The sequence below is a fragment of the Rana temporaria genome, chromosome 1, assembly GCF_905171775.1.
Source record: "Rana temporaria chromosome 1, aRanTem1.1, whole genome shotgun sequence".
NCBI lineage: Eukaryota > Metazoa > Chordata > Amphibia > Anura > Ranidae > Rana > Rana temporaria.
Genome location: NC_053489.1, coordinates 195,809,497 through 195,830,216, shown reverse-complemented (window position 1 = coordinate 195,830,216; position 20,720 = coordinate 195,809,497). Strand labels below are relative to the sequence as shown.

Below are 20,720 nucleotides of genomic sequence, written 5' to 3'. Positions count from 1 at the left end.
TTTGTTGCAAACATTTGAAAATACTGTAAGTGTAAAGCTGCAATGTACTATTTGAATTTAGGACATATACAGTATAAAGCACTGCATAAATTAAGAGCAGGTATGCCTAGGAGGTAGACCCTTTGGGCCTGATTACCAAAAGAGATACGCAGACTTAACTGCTGTTCAGTCTGTGCCTAACTTTGGAAATGATTCTCAAAAGGCTTTTTCCAAAGTTAGGCAGAAAATCTGACATGTGTAAGACACTTACACGGTCAGATCTTAGGATGCAGTACCGCATCCGCCGCTGGGGGCATTTCTCATGGAAATGCAGCTTTGAGTATGCAAATGAGGACTTAAGCAGATTCTCAAAGCATTTCAGCATTGTGATTTCTGCGTAAGTTCCGATTTTGCTTGCGCAAAACTAGGGCTGGTTTTACAATGTGTAAAGTTAGTCACACCTTGTAAAGGCCCATTCAAGCGACGGCATTTGGTATGCATTCCTGAGGGAGAACTCCACGGCAATTTTTAAATTCAAAACCGGCATGGGTTCCCCCCCCAGGAGCATACCAGGCCCTTAGGTCTGGTATGGGTTGTAAGGAGACCCCCCCTATGCCGAAAAATCGACGTAGGGGGTCCCCCTACAATCCATACCAGACCCGTATCCAAAGCACGCTACCCGGCCGGTCAGGAATGGGAGTGGGGACGAGCGAGCGCCCCCCCCTCCTGAGCCGTGCCAGGCCGCATGCCCTCAACATGGGGGGGTTGGGTGCTCTGGGGCAGGGGGGCGCACTGCGGGCCCCCCCACCCCAGAGCACCCTGTCCCCATGTTGATGAGGACAGGACCTCTTCCCGACAACCCTTGCCGTTGGTTGTCGGGGTCTGCGGGCAGGGGCTTATCGGAATCTGGGAGTCCCCTCAAATAAGGGGGCCCCCAGATACCGGCCCCCCACCCTAAGTGAATGGATATGGGGTACATCGTACCCCTACCCATTCACCTGTAGGCAAAAAGTAAAAGTTATTAAACACACAACACAAGGGTTTTTAAAATAATTTATTATTCTGCTCCGGAGGCCCCCCCTGTCTTCTTTATTTGCTCTATTACCAGGGGGGGCTTCTTCTTCCACTCTCCGGGGGTCTTCTTCCACTCTCCGGGGGGGGTTTCTTCTTCCACTCTCCGGGGGGGGCTTCTCCGCTCTCCGGGGGTCTTCTTCTCTCTTCGCCGCTCTCCGCTGTTGACTCGGCGAACCCTGGTTCTTCTCCAGCTGTCCGGTGCCTTCTTCTTCAGCGCTGGCTGCCTGCTATCTTTGTGTGTTAGCTCAATTACTAACAGGCACCCGGCGCGGTCTTCTGTGACGTCAGGTTCTTCTTCTCCCCTCCTCCGATGTTGACTCGTCGCCTCTTGTCGCTGTAATGATGGAAGCGCGCCTTGCATCCCATTTATATAGGCATCACCGTCCCATCATGCTCCGGCAGGTACCCACGTGGTGGGTGCCTACCCACGTGCACCCACCACGTGGGTACCTACCGGAGCATGATGGGACGGTGATGCCTATATAAATGGGATGCAAGGCGCGCTTCCATCATTACAGCGACAAGAGGCGACGAGTCAACATCGGAAGAGGGGAGAAGAAGAACCTGACGTCACAGAAGACCGCGCCGGCTGCCTGTTAGTAATTGAGCTAACACACAAAGATAGCAGGCAGCCAGCGCTGAAGAAGAAGGCACCGGACAGCTGGAGAAGAACCGGGGTTCGCCGAGTCAACAGCGGAGAGCGGCGAAGAGAGAAGAAGACCCCCGGAGAGCGGAGAAGCCCCCCCCCCGGAGAGCGGAAGAAGAAACCCCCCCCGGAGAGTGGAAGAAGACCCCCGGAGAGTGGAAGAAGAAGCCCCCCCTGGTAATAGAGCTAATAAAGCAGACAGGGGGGGCCTCCGGAGCAGAATAATAAATTATTTTAAAAACCCTTGTGTTGTGTGTTTAATAACTTTTACTTTTTGCCTACAGGTGAATGGGTAGGGGTACGATGTACCCCATATCCATTCACTTAGGGTGGGGGGCCGGTATCTGGGGGCCCCCTTATTTGAGGGGACTCCCAGATTCCGATAAGCCCCCGCCCGCAGACCCCGACAACCAACGGCAAGGGTTGTCGGGAAGAGGTCCTGTCCTCATCAACATGGGGACAGGGTGCTCTGGGGTGGGGGGGCCCGCAGTGCGCCCCCCTGCCCCAGAGCACCCAACCCCCCCATGTTGAGGGCATGCGGCCTGGCACGGCTCAGGAGGGGGGGGGCGCTCGCTCGTCCCCACTCCCATTCCTGACCGGCCGGGTAGCGTGCTTTGGATACGGGTCTGGTATGGATTGTAGGGGGACCCCCTACGTCGATTTTTCGGCGTAGGGGGGGTCTCCTTACAACCCATACCAGACCTAAGGGCCTGGTATGCTCCTGGGGGGGGGGAACCCATGCCGGTTTTTTCTTTGAAAATTGGCATGGAGTTCTCCCTCTCAGGAATGCATGCTGAGCGACGCTGTCATTTTTTTTTATAATTATTTGTTTTCCCGGCGCGTATATTTTTTTTCACCCGTCGCAACTTTAGTGTCCCGTCGCAATTCTCAAAGCCGCCCGGCGTCAATTACGTTCGCGTGCTGCACATCGGGAAAATTACGTCACACGCATGCGCAGTACGGCCGGCGCGGGAGCGCGCCTCATTTAAATTTTAAACGCCCCCCGGAGAGGAGGACCGCCTTGCGACGGCGGCACTTAAGTTACACGGCCTGAAATTTCTAGGTAAGTGCTTTGAAGATCGGGCACTTAGGTAGAGATTTTAAGTCAGTGTAACTTAACTGCTGAAAGTTAAGTTAGGCAGCTTTTTTGGGAATCAGGCCCTTTCTTCTTAGGAGTACAGCAACACACTAGAAACTGTAGACTGTTCTACAGGTCGTGTTAAAAGTGCTAAATTTTATGTGCCTATAAGCTCCTAAAATGTAAATCAGATCCCCATTTTTATATTAGTATTTTACTTAAACAACTCTATAAGAAATACTGTTCTCAGCTGACATTAGCTCTCTAACAATTCATTTCAGGGAATTAGGTAAGAGATTTGAATATCTCCAGCTTTTTTCAGTATTTAACACCAAAAACTTGCTGATAAGTCTAGAGCTTTTCCAGAGACGTAAAATCATACGGAGCCCATGTAATAGATATCATAAGTGAAAATCAAACGTTATATGGACTGATCCTTTCAGAAAATACATCCTTCTACAGCTCACATTACAAATGGCCACTTACTAAAATGTAATTCCACTGAAATACTGTTTAATACTAAAAGAATCACACTTCATGGGCTCCCGAACCAGGATTTTGAAAGCACTGTCTTTCATGTTGATGACTTCTGTAATTATATAATGAATCCAGCACATCTACGACTACATATTTCAGAACAGTGTAAATCTTTGGAACACTATAAACATAAAACATTATAATTAAAGAAATGCTTGCCCAAGGGGTACTGTACATGAAAAAATAAATACAAATAGGATCTTTATCTTCTATAAGAAAGCTTCCCTATTTTCTGGGCTAACATCAGGTTTTTTGCAATACTATGATATGCGATATATAATTATTACTGTATATTCAGTTTAATTCAGTGTTAAAAAGGTGCTTTACTTGTGGATTCTTATTCATGTCTTGAAAACCCTAGTGATAAAATGTCTGATCTCCGCTAGTTCACCCAAGTCCTACTCAATATTTCATTTATGCACCTCTATGCGGAATACAGTGAAAGAGACTCTTTCATGTGACTTTTTATGTATGTGGATGGAAAACAAGGTGAGAGACTCCTGCAGTGAATCCCAGAGAAACATATGATATGGCTAATGATTCAGCTAGCTGCTGTCAACCCAACCTTTACACTGGTCTGGTGGCTGGTAAGTTCAGGCGGATGTCATTACTTATCTTAGGACAAGGATTTTTTCCCAGTTAGTAATATTCTTATTTATTTTTTCAGGTTGTGTATAGCTGAATTTTAGCCCAAAAAAATTCTCTGTAGCTTTACTGACCTCACTTACCCCAATGAAGTATGTTCCACATCATGCAGGCAGCTGGATCCTGGAGAAATCTTTACTGCAGGAATACCCTGTCCTCCTCCTGGCTCTGAACTTTCAGTGCTGGTGGGGATTAATAGCTTCAGGTCTTCGGTCTTCACCCCCTATTCCCTCATCCCTCATAAAGCTATTTTTGGAAAACAAACATTAGAAGGCACACCAGCCTAGTGTATTACTGTATAACTGTTAATTGACTAAAAAAATAATACCATAATACTCACAAAAGGAGAATTAACACAGGCATAACATAAGCCAATGTCCACCAGACACATCACCATCAGATCGGGTGCAGTTGACAGATTTCGAGAGACAAGCCCTCTTCCTGCTCTGAGCTTTTCCAATAAACAGTTAAACAGTAATACATTAGGCTGGTGCACCTTCTTCTTATGTTTGTCTTTAGCCTGGTTTTCCTAAAATTTAAGAGGGCAGCAAGGCTCTAAACTTACATTGGCGGCTCAAGAGGGTGGATACTTACAGTGTTCCATGTTCGGTGCTTAAAGGGGTTGTAAATAACAAACATATGTTATACTTACCTCCACTGTGCAGCTCGTTTTGCACAGAGTGGCCCCGATCCACGTCTTCTGGGGTCCCTCGGTGACTGTCTCTGGTCCTCCCCGCAAGAACTCCACACATTCATGCAAGCTCCTTCGCATTGTGTGGAGTCCTTGCGGGCGCGCTCCCTTGATACAGCAAGTGGCCATAGCCGCTCACTGTATCATTTGGCCCCGCTCCTCGGCGCGCCGCGTCATTGGATGTGATTGACAGCAGCGCCAGCCAATGACTGCGCTGCTTTAAATCCATCTGCTCTAGCCAATCAACGGCCAAGCTGAGTGGCAAAAAGTATGTCGGGCCGAACGTGGGACTTTCGAGGGGTCAGGTAAGTATAACTGGGGGCCTGGGGGGGGGGGGGGCGGTATAGTCGGAAGTTTTTTCACCTTAATTTTCCTTTACAACCCTTTTAAGGTGGAAGATAGTCCATTGGGGACCCCTAACATGGACTTTTTGCACCTTTACCTGCATTTGTGGAAGTTCAGAGACAGAAAGAGGATGGGGCATCCTTGCAGTGAAAATGTTTACAGTATCCAGCTGTCTACACTATCTGGGACATACTTCATTACAAATAAGTTTGCTCACTAAAGTTTTAGAGAATGTTTTTTTATTGCTAAAGTTCAACTTTAGTTTTATGATTTTGAATGTACCAATGAATTCCAAGTAGACATAGTGAGGTTTTAGCCAATCCCCTATAGAAAATGTATAAGAAAGTACCTGCTCAAAAGAAGAAAGGTTCTCTGGGTAATTGGAACTACAGTATTTACATGACAGGTATTTAAGGTAATACCTAATACAGGTATTACTATTAGTTTTCAATTTAAAGCAACTTGTATTTTAGTGACTATTGCAATATATCAAATAATAGTTCACAGGAAAATATGCAGGACTTGCATGAGATGGATTGCCGAAATAATGTTACACATAAGAATTCTTATACTTTAAAAATGCAAAGTAATTACAATAATAAAAGTATTAAAAAGCAATAAATTGTATTTATTTAAACATTACACAAAGATGGCATGCACACGTGCATGATATATACTTGCACAGTCCTCACCTACAGTTGCAGACAAGTTAGAAAAGGCAGAGTCATTGCTATGGACAGAGGAAGAATTATGGTAAGGGAGCACAATGTAATTGTGGATGATGACAGCTGGAATGGATAAAAGACAAACAAAATCACACGTGATAAACAAATACAACATATACTTTATTTCTCTCAACAAAACATAAAATAGGAATAATATATGGCACTGAGGCAGATATTAATCCAAGCAAGTTTAATTTGAACTTCGATTGAATTTTAAAGACTGTCATCCCTAAACTATCTGGAGAATACCTAATAGCCACATATTTCTGGGGACAAACTGCTGACGCTACATTGCATTTACTAACATTACAGAGGGTGTCGTGGTGTTTTAGCTTCATAACATAAATAAATGCTAATGTTTTACTTCCATCGAAACAGGTTAATCAGTATTTTACTTTAACAGGGCTAGGTGTAATTGAATATGATACGTGTAATCGATAATTTTTTCCACAGTGCCTTGTAAACGCATTCATTATGTGAAACGTGGAAAAATAAGAGTTTGATGGTCCCCACTTACTTACCATGAATGTAGCCAACCCCACTTCCTGGGCACTGAAGGTAGAAACTAATCTAACTTGAAAAAGTCATAAAATCAGCAGTCTTGTTTGTTGAGAGATATAAATCTGAATAGCAATGATCTCACAAGACACAATGTAAAATGATGGTGGAGTATGATCATGGATTATGGAAGCAAAACTCACAAGGTGCATTGATAATAGGGGATGAAATAAGAACAAAAAAAGCACACAGAGCTGTGAACATAAAGTTACTAACTCAAATAATCCATACTTTTGTACTTTTTCAAGATCATCTTCACTTACCAACTTTTATAGATTTTTTTAAGGATAAAAGTATAGTAATGTATGAATTAGGCTACATTTACACCTCTTTGTTTTGGTGCATTGTGGGTGCTGAACGTTAAGGCAAAACTCTGCTTACCTTTTCCATGAAAATTCACCTTCTATAGGAATGAATAACAGTAATGCCGCGTACACACGACCGTTTTTAATGTCATGGAAAAAAACAACGTTTTTTGCGACGTGACTCTTGTCAAGCCTACCTCGTATACACACGATCGTGAAAAAAAAATGCTTGAGCAAATCGCGGTGACGTACAACACTTACGACGGCACTATAAAGGGGAAGTTCCATTCGGATGGCGCCACCCTTTGGGCTGCTTTTGCTGATTTCCTGTTAGTAAAAGTTTGGTGAGAGGCGATTCGCGCTTTTCAGTCTGGTACAGTGTGACGAATGTGCTATCTCCATTGCAAACGCTAGTTTTACCAGAACGAGTGCTCCCGTCTCATAACTTGCTTCTGAGCATGCGCTTTTAAAGAATGCAAAATAGAATGTGCAAAATAAATATAGAATGTGCAAAAATAAATATAGGTGCCGTAAACGATAAACCACCTATTAAAATAGGTCAATATAAAAAAAATCTTTGCATAGGTACCATAAGTGAGAGAAGCAGATTTTACCACAAACTATAAAAATAAGACAGGCACCCCAAAGTCCATCCACAAAGCACAGAGAAAGTTCAGCAATGGTAAGATAAACCTGATCTTAGCCTCCCGCTAATTAGTTTATATACCATAAAAGGCAAATTGATTGATATAATGTCCAGGATCAGGTACAAAAAGTCCACCAGAACCAGGTCACATGCATTCCACAATACCAAAGTTGTTAATACTTGTGCAGGAGACACCTCTGATGCCCTGTACACACGATCGGTTTGTCTGATGAAAACGAACCGAAGGATTTTTTCATCAGATATCTGATGAAGCTGACTTTCATCAGTCTTGCCTACACACCATCGGTTAAAAATCCAATCGTGTCCAACACGGTGACGTAAAACACAACGACGTGCTGAGAAAAATGAAGTTCAATGCTTCCGAGCATTGGGCCACTTGATTCTGAGCATGCGTGGATTTTTGACCGATGGATTTCCCCACAGACGATCGTTTTTTTAACCATAAGAAAAATTTAAAACAGGTTCTATTTTTTTTCACCGATGGAGCCCACACACGATCGGTTTGTCTGATGAAAACGGTCCATCGGTCCGTTTTCATCAGACGAACCGATCGTGTGTACAGGGCATAAGTGTTCCGTAGTGCCAACAGAGAGTTTTTTTTTACATTGACCTATTTTAATAGGTGGTTTATCGTTTACGGCACCTATATTTTTTTTTGCACATTCTGGGGCAGATCCACATACATCTGCGCCGGGCGCAGCGTATCTAAGATACGCTACGCCGCCGTAACTTATATTTTTATTTTGAATCCACAAAGAATCCGCGCCGTAAGTTACGGCGGCGTAGTGTATCTCTCGCGGCGTAAGGGTGCGGAATTCAAATGGCTGTGATGGGGGCGTGTTTTATGTTAATACGTTGTGACCCGACGTAAACAATGTTTTTTTCAATTGCGCATGCGCCGTCCCTGGGGGTATCCCAGTGCGCATGCTTGAAATTAAACCGGAACCAGCCAATGCTTACGACGGTGACATCATTCTACGCAAATTCCTATTCGCGAACGACTTACGCAAACAACGCAAAAAAATCTAAATTGTACGCAGGAAGGACGGCCATACTTAACATTGAGTACGCCTCAGAATAGCAGCTTTGACTATACGCCGGAAAAAGCCGAACGGAAACGACGTAAAAAAATGCACCGGCTGGACGTACGTTCGTGGATCGCCGTAAATAGCTAATTTGCATACTCGATGTGGATTTCGACGGAAACGCCACCTAGCGGCTGCCGAAAAATTGCATCTAGCCGAGATGCCGTCGTATCTTGTTTTGAGGATTCAAAACAAAGATACGACGCGGAAATTTTGAAATAACGCCGGCGTATCAATAGATACTCCGGCGTAATTTCTTTGTGGATTTGCCCCTCTATATTTATTTTGCACATTCTATTTTGCATTCTTTATATGGGCCACTTTAGACACTTAGTAGTGTCCTTATACTTTATATTACTGGCCCAAATTGCACCTAGATTTGCATATATTATTAGGTGTTTTTGACACCTATCAGTGTTCACACACTGGTTACAGCTGACCCTCACAATTGGGAGGCCAGCTGCCCTTTATATACACATACACCTCTTAACAGGTGAGTCTTGGTGTTTGGTACCTAGTCTCTGTTTATACATGCACTTATTTACTGTTGAGTTCATTTTAGGTAGCGCCACTACCGCATTCATTTTTATCAATATGATTTAAAACGGCTGTAAAAGCAGAACGTGTTTTACCTTAACCAGTTTAGCCCCGGAAAGATTTTACCCCCTTCCTGACCAGAGCACTTTTTAAAATTTGGCACTGCATAGCTTTAACTGGTAATTGCGTGGTCATGCAATGCTGTACCCAAACAAAATTTGCGTTCTCTTTTTCTCACAAATAGACCTTTCTTTTAGTGGTATTTGATCATCGACAGCGACAATTTTTGAAAAGAAAAAACAAGATTTTTTACTATAATAAATATCCCCAAAAATGTTTTTAAAAAACAAATTTCATCATCAGCTTAGGCCAATATATATGTTTCTACATATTCTTGGTAAAAAAACGCAATAAGCGTATATTAATTTTACGCAAAAGTTATAGCGTCTGCAAACTATGGAAAAGATTTAGGGCATTTTATTGCATTTTTAGTAATGGCGGCGATCTGCGATTGTTATTGGGATTGCTACATTGTGGCAATCCCAATAAAAAAAAAAAAAAATTAAAACCATTTTTAACATTTTCCTTCCACTTCACAATTATGTGGCACTTTGTGTTGGTCTAACTCTATCACATAAAATCCCAATAAAATATATTTACGTTTTTGGTTGTAACATGACAAAATATGGAAAATTACTTTTTTTAAGGCCCTGTATATAATATATAAAATGTCTTTGTTGGTTATAGCTTCAACTGTACCTTTTACTGGAAACACGGAAAACTCAATCATTGAATAGGTGTCCAGATTATTTTGGTCACATAAGTAGATGTGATGGTCGGTTATCCACAAACGTTTGGTCATATAGTGTATGTGAACCTATAGTAATTAAAATTCCAACCCTTCATCACATTTTCTTCATTGCTTCCTGTATGGTTGGGGTTAGAGTCCTTTCATGTGCATTCTGATCAGGTCCGCCTGAAAAACTGCTTTTCAGGTGGACCCGATTGAAAGCTCCATGCAGATGTAAGTGGACTTGTGTCCTTTTTAACACCAGCCTACCTCCGAGACTGTCCAGGTCCATAAAAAAAAAGGACTGCGTCCTTTTAAGTCTTTCCAGACCTAAACGTGTTAGATCAGAGCCAGCCTGATGTAACAGGACAGTGAAGTCTACATTCGTCCGTACATAGAGATATCACAGATCTGCTCCGTGACATGAACTGAACAGGCACGAATGTAAAAAATCTGACATTCGTGCCATTCCACTCTGTTTCAGCAGGGGATCTGTGAGCAGATCCCTCGCTGATTGGAGCGGAATTGGCTAAAAGGATCCTTAATCCTGCCATAAACAATCTGTTACAAAATGTAACAATAATTTTTAAGTATGTAACCTAAATGTCACTGCTTGTGATATTTAAAACAGTTTAATTAACAGTACTAGTATATATTATGATTTAAAAGCAGAGACGGCATGTACTAGGAAAGCAGCTTGACTAACACATACAGCTTGTTGAAATCAGCTGTGATCTTCTATTCCCACGATACTCTCAGAACATTTGTGTAGTGTTAAATCAAACACAAGCACCAAAATGACCCATGTAATGTTGGTTATGCAATCATCTCTTGTAAAAACAATGTTAACTTGTGTTTTACTGGCAAAGCTCTGCAGTATGTACATCTGATAACTGTCAAAGAAAACTCTGGGATTCCAGAGAAAGGCAAAAAACAAATCAGATCAAACGTTTAATAATATGCATTGCTCCAGGGTAGAGGGATAAAGATGGATAAATACAAGGAAATGGGTTCTAAAATTTAAATCAAATATCCTCGTATTTTTAAAAGTTTACAAAAGAGATAGAAGTTTAATTCTGGTAATTATCTAATTAATATGTTCAAGAAAAACTATAAGCATTTAAGAATAACCACATTTCTGGGATCAAATATTGTTTAATTTGTAGAAGCAAGAACCATAGAAAGTTTTATATTTGTACATAAGAAAGATATATAAAACTTCATTAAAATATTAGAAAAAAAAAATTTGGATGAAAAATGTATTGGTTCTTATGTACATGTTTTCCCCGAAAATCTCCCTGCCTTACTGTAAGGCATGTGTTTCAAATCTCTAAATTTATCATGAATATCCAGATGTGCTTCTACGATATGTATCTCTGCAAACAAGTCTACTTAAGTGCATATACCCAGTGAAGTGAACAGCCTCAGATGATACACAGAGATGAAACAGATCTCCCTACATAAATTGTATATCTGCTGTCTTTAGCTTTATATACTGTTTAGAAAGTGCATGTTAGAATTTCCACTTCCTCATTCAGCAGTAGCAGTGTAGTCTTGGATTACACTGGGAGACAGCTGATTGGAGGAAAAGCACACACACCCCTCCACATAGGCAGAGACTTTCAGACCTGTCCTATGAGTAGAGCAGATTTTTGCTAATCTATATAACAAATATATAACAAATGTCAGGCTGGTTTTGTCACGTGTCAGAGAACTTGTCAGAAGTTATCATGCTGATAACAGAAGAACGGAGCAGGAGAAAGTCACAGGACTTGAAGAGAGATAAGAAAACACTGCACATATATGTGCCCAGCTCAAATTTAATGAATCGGGTTTACATCCACTTTAGTCTACTTAGTAAATCTGAGCTCTGTGCTAGCACTAAATTCTCTATGTATTTTCTTCATCACTTAAAAAACAGCCACTTGTTTTTTTGTTTTTTTCTTGCTTGCTTTGAACATTGAAATGAATTCAATATAGTAAGCAAGCCTGGCAATTAATGGTAGTGCATTTACACGTGGTTCTGCCAATCAGGCAGAGGTGGCAAATACAACAAGCTGGGAATACACTACAGAATTTTCAAAAGCCATTTAACATAATCAGCAATCTCTCACAACAATCAGGTCACATATTAGTCATGCTGTGACAGATATCGGACATGGGGTCAGTCAGGAAGATTTTGTAGAATAAATGAAAATCTCTGTGAAGCTGTTTTTGATCTTTCCATTTTCACTGCAAATTAACTAAATGTGATGTCACTGGAGACAAGATCAACAAAGCAACAGTATGCAGCCTACCTAACCTGTGCACTCTATTTAAATAGAAAATTAACTGAAAATACAGAGTATAGTAGGGGGAAAATGCCTTCATATTAAGGTTTACATTTAAATCAGTTTTGCACTTCTATTTTATTTTTTTAACTTAAATGATCTAAGTTTAGCTCAACTAATAAACCAGATGCATTTTTTAAGAATTGTGTACAAGGCAGTTTCATAATTTGCTTATGAAACCATGTGCTTCAAGGCAATGTAAGCAGCAAATTTAATTTATGTAAGTGTACGTGAAGGACATAATATACGGGACACTCTAGGGTGTAAGATACATATGTATAAAACATCTGTACATACTTCTGCTGCTGTCATTACCCACAGGACCCATCCTGCCTTCAGTGACCCGGGGAAGCTCACGAATCCCATTAACTACTTCCAAAGGCCAGTAGTGAGATGCTGATTTCAAGACCTGGAAGCCTGGAAACAGTATAAAAGGAGTAAATATAAGCATTTGCAAACTGTTCTATGGCATATAAAGATTAACAGGCAGAACAAAACAGCAATTATGAGGTGCAACATACACTAATCTACTGTAACCAATTAGATTTAGCTAGCTAAAGATGAATTCTAAATGGTTTTACAACATAAGGGTTTATGAGTCTGATGCCAAGACATAGTCATCTAGGTAACACTTCTCTCATCATAAGACAATAAAAACATTAATAATAACAAGATGGACTATATTAAGTTCATTAACACTATAGGGATGAAGTACTAGGGGGAGGTGAAGCACAGTGAGGTCAAGCCAATTTACACACTAATGCCGCATACACACGGTCGAAATTTCCGACAACAAATGTTCGATGTGAGCTTGTTGTTGGAAAATCCGACCGTGTGTATGCTCCATCGGACATTTGCTGTCGGAATTTCCAACAACAAATGTTTGAGAGCTGGTTCTCAATTTTTCCGACAACAAAAGTTCTTGTAAGAAATTATGTAGCCAATTCCGACGCACAAAAAAACTACACATGCTCAGAATCAATTTGACGCATGCTCGGAATCATTGAACTTCATTTTTCTCGGCTCGTCGTAGTGTTGTACGTGACCGCATTCTCGACGTTCGGAATTTCCGACAACATTTGTGTGACCGTGTGTATGCAAGACAAGTTTGAGCGAACAATCCATCGGAAAAAAATCCTCGGTTTTGTTTTTTGGAATGTCCGATCGTGTATATGCGGCATAAGAGTGTTGGAACATACAAATACCTTGTATTGTAAACAAAATTCAACTGGATTTGAGCTCCAGTTCAATATTCACTTACCTTACAGTATTTGTTAACTTATATACTTTATTGTTCCGAATATGGAGCCATTAGCTTTTACATTGATACATGTTTCAGAACCGGGCACACCATGGGCATGTTATATTTTTTCCACTGGACAAATGCCTATAATGTGTACATTTGCTGGACAACCAAATATACAATGACAATTGTGTGCTTTATTTTGATGTCCCAGCCAATATTCTTGGTTCAGTTTGTCATTTCATATATCTGTTACAGGTAACAGGATGTGTGGTCAAGGTGTGATCTCAAACCAATATAACTTTAATATGTTTTATAACTTTTGAAGATTTCTAGCAATATTTCAGTGACCCCAGGGTATCATATTTGCTTTTAGCAGACTTTAAAGAATGTTACCCCCATCATTTTATATTCCTGATATATGTCTGGTGTACTTGTGTTAAAAAGTATCCCTTTCTCTCTGAATTGTTTCCTTTGTGTGAAAAATCTGCATTCTAAAACATTTTACAAGGGAGACCAGTGTTACTGACCTGTCATTCCAGAAATATTCACTAGAAAAGGTTTGATGCCCCTGGTGTTGGTTGGAATGTATTTGCCAGATAATTACTGGGAAGACTAGCTCTACATCTATCTTACAAGGGGATTAATTCAGATGACAGAGACTAGGGGGCAGATCCACGTACCTCTGCGCCGGGCGCAGCGTATCCAAAAAACACTACGCCGCCGTAACTTTGTTCTTTTTTTTCGAATTCTCAAAGAATTTGCGCCATAAGTTACGGCGGCGTAGTGTATCTTTGGCGGCGTAATGGCGCGCCATTCAAATCTCTGTCATGGGGGCGTGTTTTATGTCAATACGTCGTGACCCGACGTAAACTACGTTTTTTTTAACTGCGCATGCGCCGTCTGTGGGGTATCCCAGTGCGCATGCTCGAAATTAACCCGGAACAAGCCAATGCTCACGACGGTGACGCCATTCTACGCAAATCCCTGTTCGCGAACGACTTACGCAAACTACGTAAAAAAATTTAAAATTGTACGCGGGAACGACGGCCATATTTAACATTGAGTATGCCTCATAACAGCAGCTTTAACTATACGCCGGAAAAAGCCGAACGCAAACGACGTAAAAAAATGCGCCAGCCGGTCGTACATTCGTGGATCGCCGTAACTAGCTAATTTGCATACTCAACGTGGAATTCGACGGAAACGGCACCTAGCGGCCGCCGAAAAATTGCAGCTTAGGTCCGACGGCGTACTAAGACGTACGCCTGTCGGATCTAGCTGAGATGCCGTCGTATCTTGTTTTGAGAATACAAAACAAAGATACGACGCGCAAAATTTGAAATTACGCGGCGTATCAAGAGATATGCCGGCGTAATACCTTTGTGGATCTGCCCCTAGATCATTACAGATACACTATATTGTCAAAAGTATTGGGACACCTGCCTTTACACACACATGGGGGCAGATCCACAAAGGAATTACGCCGGCGTATCTCTTGATACGCCGCGTAATTTCAAATTTTGCGCGTCGTATCTTTGTTTTGTATCCTCAAAACAAGATACGACGGCATCTCGTCTAGATCCGACAGGCGTACTCCTTAGTACGCCGTCGGATCTAAGCTGCAATTTTTCGGCGGCCGCTAGGTGGCGTTTCCGTCGAATTCCGCGTCGAGTATGCAAATTAGCTAGTTACGGCGATCCACGAATGTACGACCGGCCGGCGCATTTGTTGTTTGCGTTCGGCTTTTTCCGGCGTATAGTTAAAGCTGATGTTATGAGGTGTACTCAATGTTAAGTATGGCCATCGTTCCCGCGTACAATTTAGAATTTTTTACGTCGTTTGCGTAAGTCGTTCACGAATAGGGATTTGCGTAGAATGACATCACCGTCGTGAGCATTGGCTTGTTCCGGGTTAATTTCGAGCATGCGCACTGGGATACCCCCACGGACGGCGCATGCGCAGTTAAAAAAAACATTGTTTACGTCGGGTCATGACGTATTAACATAAAACACGCCCCCATCACAGAGATTTGAATGGCGCGCCATTACGCCGCCAAAGATACACTATGCCGCCGTAACTTCCGGCGCAAATGCTTTGAGGATTCGAAAAAAAAGAACAAAGTTACGGCGGCGTAGTGTATCTTAGATACGCTGCGCCCGGCGCAGAGGTACGTGGATCTGCCCCATGAACTTTAATGGCAGCTATAACAACTTCAAATCTTCTGGGAAGGCTGTCCACAACTTAGGAGTGGGTCTATGGGAATGTTTGACCATACTTCCAGAAGCGCATTTGTGAGCTTAGGCACTGATGTTGGATGAGAAGGCCTGGCTCGCAGTCTCTGCTCTAATTTATCCTAAAGGTGTTCTATCGGGTTGAGATCTGGACTCAAGTTCCTCCATTATGGACCTTGCTTTGTGCACTGGTGCAGTCATGTTTAGACAGGAAGACAGGAAGAGGCCATCCCCAAACTATACCCACAAAGTTGGGATCATGAAATTGTCCAAAATGTCTTGGTATGCTGATGCCTTGAGAGTTCCCTTCACTGGAACTAAGGGGACAAGCCCAACCCCTGATAAACCTCACACCATAATCCCCCTCCACTAAATGATTTGGACTAGTGCACAAAGCAAGGTCCATAAAGACATGGATGAGCGAGTTTAGGGGTGAAGGAACTTGACTTTATAATAATAATAATATAATTTTTTAACCACTTCACGCAAATCGACGTACCCATACGTCAGTACTTTGACGCTAAATACCGTTGTTATGGCAGCAGCTAGCTGTCATAACCCCAGTATTTTTAGAAACCCCTGCTTTAGGTGGAATAACTTTACGCCGGACATACGCCTTACGTAAACGGCGTAGATTACAGCGACGGGCGTAAGTACATTCGTGAATCGGCGTATCTAGGTCATTTACATATTCGACGCGTAAATCAATGGAAGCGCCCCTTGTGGCCAGCGTAAATATGCGCCCAAGATACGACGGCGTAGGAGACTTACGTCGGTCGTATGAAGCCAAAATTCAGGCGTATCTTGTTTGCTGAATAAGGCGCATAGATACGACGGTGCATCCGTGGACTTACGCGGCGTATCAGAAGATGCATCTGCGTAAGTCCTTTCTGAATCCGGGCCATTGTGTTTGTCGACTGTTGTGACTTAGGCCCCATACACACGGGAGGATTTATCCGCGGATATGGTCCAGCGGACCGTTTCCACGGATAAATCCTCTCGAGGATTTCCGCGGATTTCTATGCGATGGAGTGTACTCACCATCACATTGAAATCCGCGCCGAAATCCTCTGGCGATGACATGTCGCGCCGTCGCCGCGATTATGACGCGGCGACGTGCGCGACGCTGTCATATAAGGAATTCCACGCATGCGTCGAATCATTACGACGCATGCGGGGGATCCCTTCGGACGGATGGATCCGGTGAGTCTATACAGACCAGCGGATCCATCCGTTGGGATGGATTCCAGCAGATGGATTTGTTTGGCATGTCAGCAAATATTCGATCTGCTGGAATCCATCCCAGGGGAGATATATCCGCGGAAACAGATCCACTGGAGTGTACACACCATAGGATCTATCCGCTGAAACCCATTTGCTGGGATTTTTCAGCGGATGGATTCTATCTTGTGTATGGGGCCTTAGATTTAGTTATTTATTACAGGTGCTTATATAGCACTGTCAATTTACACAGCACTTTCCATATATATTGTACATTCACATCAGTCTCTAGTGCTGTGCTGCTAGGCAGAATGCTACACACTTAGCCACTGTACTGCCCATGTGGATGTAATCACATTTTAATGGCAACTGTAGAAAACCAATAAATTCCAAAGGGGTTTACATACTTTTCTTGCCACTGTAGATGTAAAGCTTACACAAGAAATATCTTTTAATGCAGGACAAGGGAAGGCTGGACCAAAACAAGCTGTAAATATTATTTGTCTCGTTTATTCCTGTCAGTAATAAGGTTCACTTTGGACAAACTTTTTGGACTGATTTTACTCTTGCTGAATGTTTTTTTATATATCTTTTACCTAAGGTGCTACTGAGAATCTTGGGAAGAATGTCAATATTAAATGCAGCAGATCACCTACTGTCTGGTTTCGTAACAGCTGTAGTAGCAAAAGGTGAGTTTTAATGAGTACAGTAGACCACAAGAAATGACCTTCCTTCCTGCAGTTGTTAATAGAGAAATCCCACAACTGGATGTTTGAGCAAGCATGGGTTATTCCACTAGGCTTTGCCACACTTCACACTAAATCAGGCATCAAAGTGTTACAGATGTCTGCTGGATTGTTCACTATTTTCCCCGTTAATGCCGTGTACACATGCTCAGGACTTCGGACAACAAATGTTCGATGGGCGCTTGTTGTCGGAAATTCCGACCATGTGTAGGCTCCATCGAAAATTTGCTGTCCGAATTTCCGACGATAAAAATTTGAAAGCTTGATCTCAGATTTTCCGACAACAAAATATGTTCTCGTAAATTCCGAGCATGTGTAGACAAATCGGACGAACAAAATTCCACGCATGCTCTGAATCAAGTACGAGACGGAAGTGCTTGGTCTGGTAAAACTAGCGTTTGTAATGGAGCACATTCGTCGCGCTGCAAATTTTCTAATCTTTTAATTATAATGCTAGAATAATTAAGTTGTTTTGCTGCTGATATTCACACAGAATTCTGACAAACTGATTTCTTTATTATTTCTGAAGAGCAGTAATGGATTCAAAAGCTCGAAGCTAAAAAGCGCCAATCATCTCTCACCAAACTTCTACACGAGATTAGCAGAAGGAGCCCAAAGGGTGGCACACTTGGTATTGAACTTCCATTTTATAATGTCGTTGTACGTGTTGTAAATTCCCCACAGAATCTCGACCTTCACATACCTGAATTCTCTGATTGAGGGCTTGTTCACACTAGCCAGCATGCTAAACATATTTTTTTAGCATGTGGGCTGTTGTCTGTTCTATATGGGCACTGTTTACCTTTTTCTATGTAGCCAGGTGCTGGCTAACTTCCCTGTGTAATTCGGGGACATTCTGTAACAACAGCTGCAGTAAGCCTGTTTAACTCTAGTGTTTATTATGGTCATTGTGTCATCATCTCCTGAATGCAGATCTAGAGGGACCACTACAGGAAGCAGGGGATCATGGGATATGTGGTCCAATGAGCCTGGAATTACATTTGAACAAGGCTGCTGCAGACTACAAGTCTCCAGTCCTTGTATAGAGTTAAGGGGGCGGTCAGGGGAGGTCAGGGGAGGTCAGGGGAGGGAAAACCATCACTTGACTGCCTATGTTTACCGTTTACCCAGTCACAGGTGTAAACTAGGCCTAAGAGGTCAATTCTCTCACTTTATGGAGATTTTTTCCACATCCTTTGGTGTCTACAGAGCAGGAAATGAAAGATGTCAAAAGATTTTATCAATTCCTTGACTCAGGGGTGGGCAACTTGATCCCATTTAAAAGAATGAAAAATATGATTGAAAATGTCACTATAAAAAATGTAAACTTATTCTACTGTTTTAGCTTCAGTGAGAAACTTGGCAATCAATTTCATTCGCTATTTTGCTAGGCTAGGGTGGACTGGCTGGATGGCTAGTTTGAGTTATGGCCTGGTTGGCTAGTTTAAAGAACAACTTAGGCAAAAGCTTTTTTTGTTTATTTTGGATGGAGCAAGAGAGGGTTATAACCACTTTTATTTTATTTTTCACCATTTGTGTCCCATTTTGGAGATTTCCCTTCACATTCTGTCCCATACCCAAACAGGAAGTGAGATAAAATCCCTGAAAATTAAGAGAATTCCTTGTGGACCCCCAGGTCACCAAAACTAGTGTCCCCATTAGAAGATTTCCCCTCTATTAATTTTCTGGGCACAACTCAAAATTTAGATTTTTCTTTCACTTTCAATGATAATGGTAAACGGGACAAATATAGAGGCTGAATCTCCTTAACAGGGAGCACAGACAGCATTAAAAACTGACAGGTTTTTTAATCCTTCTCTACTTCATCCAAAACCAAAAAAAGCTTTGCCTTTAGTTACACTTTACTTTCTAGCCTGACTGGCTGGTTTCAGTTCTGGCCTGGCAAGCTAGATTGAGTTTTACCTAGCTGGCTGGTTGGGCTAAGTTTTGGCCTGGCTGGGCTGAGCTCCAGCCTAGCTGGCTTGTTTGAGTTGCAGCCTGACTGCTGGTTTACGTCTTGGCCTGGATGGCTGGACTGAGCTTTGGCTGGGCTGGATGGCTGGGCAGAGATCTCATCTGGCTGGGCTGAATTCTGGCCTGCCTGGCTGGTTTGAATTATCATAGCGCGATCTCCTCTCTTTTTTGCATATTGTTTTGTGTGGTATAACACTTTTTTGATCGCTGCTTCTTTTACATTTAAACAAGCGCAATATTTTTTTCCCTACTGGTTTGAATTATCACCTGGTTGGATGATCTGATTTCAGCCTGTCGAAGTATTAAACATTTTTCTTAGAACAGTGCAGGGGTCAAAAGTAAGAATCACAGAATTCAGTAGTATTGAATGCATAATGCAGGGGACAGGAATAAGTGATGCAGACTACGGGTGGTCTGGGAAAATTGCGTTCCAAGGTATAATTAACCACCAGCTGCTAGCACATGCAGATCGTATTGACTTATTTTTAATCAGAGGGTCAAAACATTCTAGTAAACATGTTATAATGAGCATGCAGAGAAGGATCAATGTGGTGTGGTATCTCCAAGTGGGTTGCTCTTCACTTGATTGCAAGTATATATCTCAACACCGCTCACTTTTTTTTTCACTTGGGGATTTATTTCTGACAGTTTTATTGTTTTTCAAGCGCAGTAGAAGTATGTAATGCAAAGTGCAGGGATCAGGAGTAAGTAATACATATCTTAGAGGTCAGTAGTATTAACGCAGAGTGCAGGGACCAGGAGTAAGTAATGTATAGCTTGTAGGTCAGTAGTATGTAACGCAGAGTGCAGGGATCGGGATTAAGACCCCATTCACACTGAGACGTTTTTCAGGCGCTAGAAGGCAAAAAAATAGTGCCTGTAAAGCACCAAAAAAATGCCTCCCCTGCCACCCCAATGTGAAAGCCAGAGTGATTTCACACTTGGGCGCTGCGCTGGCAGGATGTTAAAAAAAGTCCTGCGAACAGCATCTTTGGGGCAGTGGAGAAGCAGTGTATACACCGCTCCTAAACCGCCCCTGCCCATTGATATGAATGGGCACCGCTGCCAAATCGCTTTGGCAGCAGTGTTACACAGGCGCATTTAACCCTTTCTTCGGCCGCTAGTGGGGGTTAAAAGCACCCCGCTATCGGCCAAATAGCGCCGCTCAAACAGCGGTAAAGCAGCACTTTACCATTAAGGCTGATCGTGGCTCAAGCCTCGTGTTGGGAAAATTGCCATGAGAGCTTTTGATCGAGAAAACCGTCTGTGTGTATGCTCCATCGTAGCTTTCCTGGCAGGAAAACTGCCGG

At 42.4% G+C, this 20,720-nt stretch overlaps 1 protein-coding gene across 2 annotated transcripts in view; it reads right to left on the bottom strand.

Moving 5' to 3' along the window:
• The window catches only part of ADGRD1 (adhesion G protein-coupled receptor D1), an 802,257-nt gene that overhangs the window by 728,307 nt on the left and 53,230 nt on the right, over positions 1-20,720 (bottom strand). The window contains exons 3-4 of one of the 2 annotated variants that reach the window (XM_040347511.1): positions 12,290-12,409; positions 5,688-5,783 (exon numbers count right to left, since the gene is read on the bottom strand). In XM_040347511.1, the coding sequence (XP_040203445.1) occupies positions 5,688-5,783; positions 12,290-12,409 (216 nt within the window). The remainder of the gene's footprint in view (positions 1-5,687; positions 5,784-12,289; positions 12,410-20,720) is intronic. The other variant, XM_040347515.1, reaches the window with a different exon arrangement.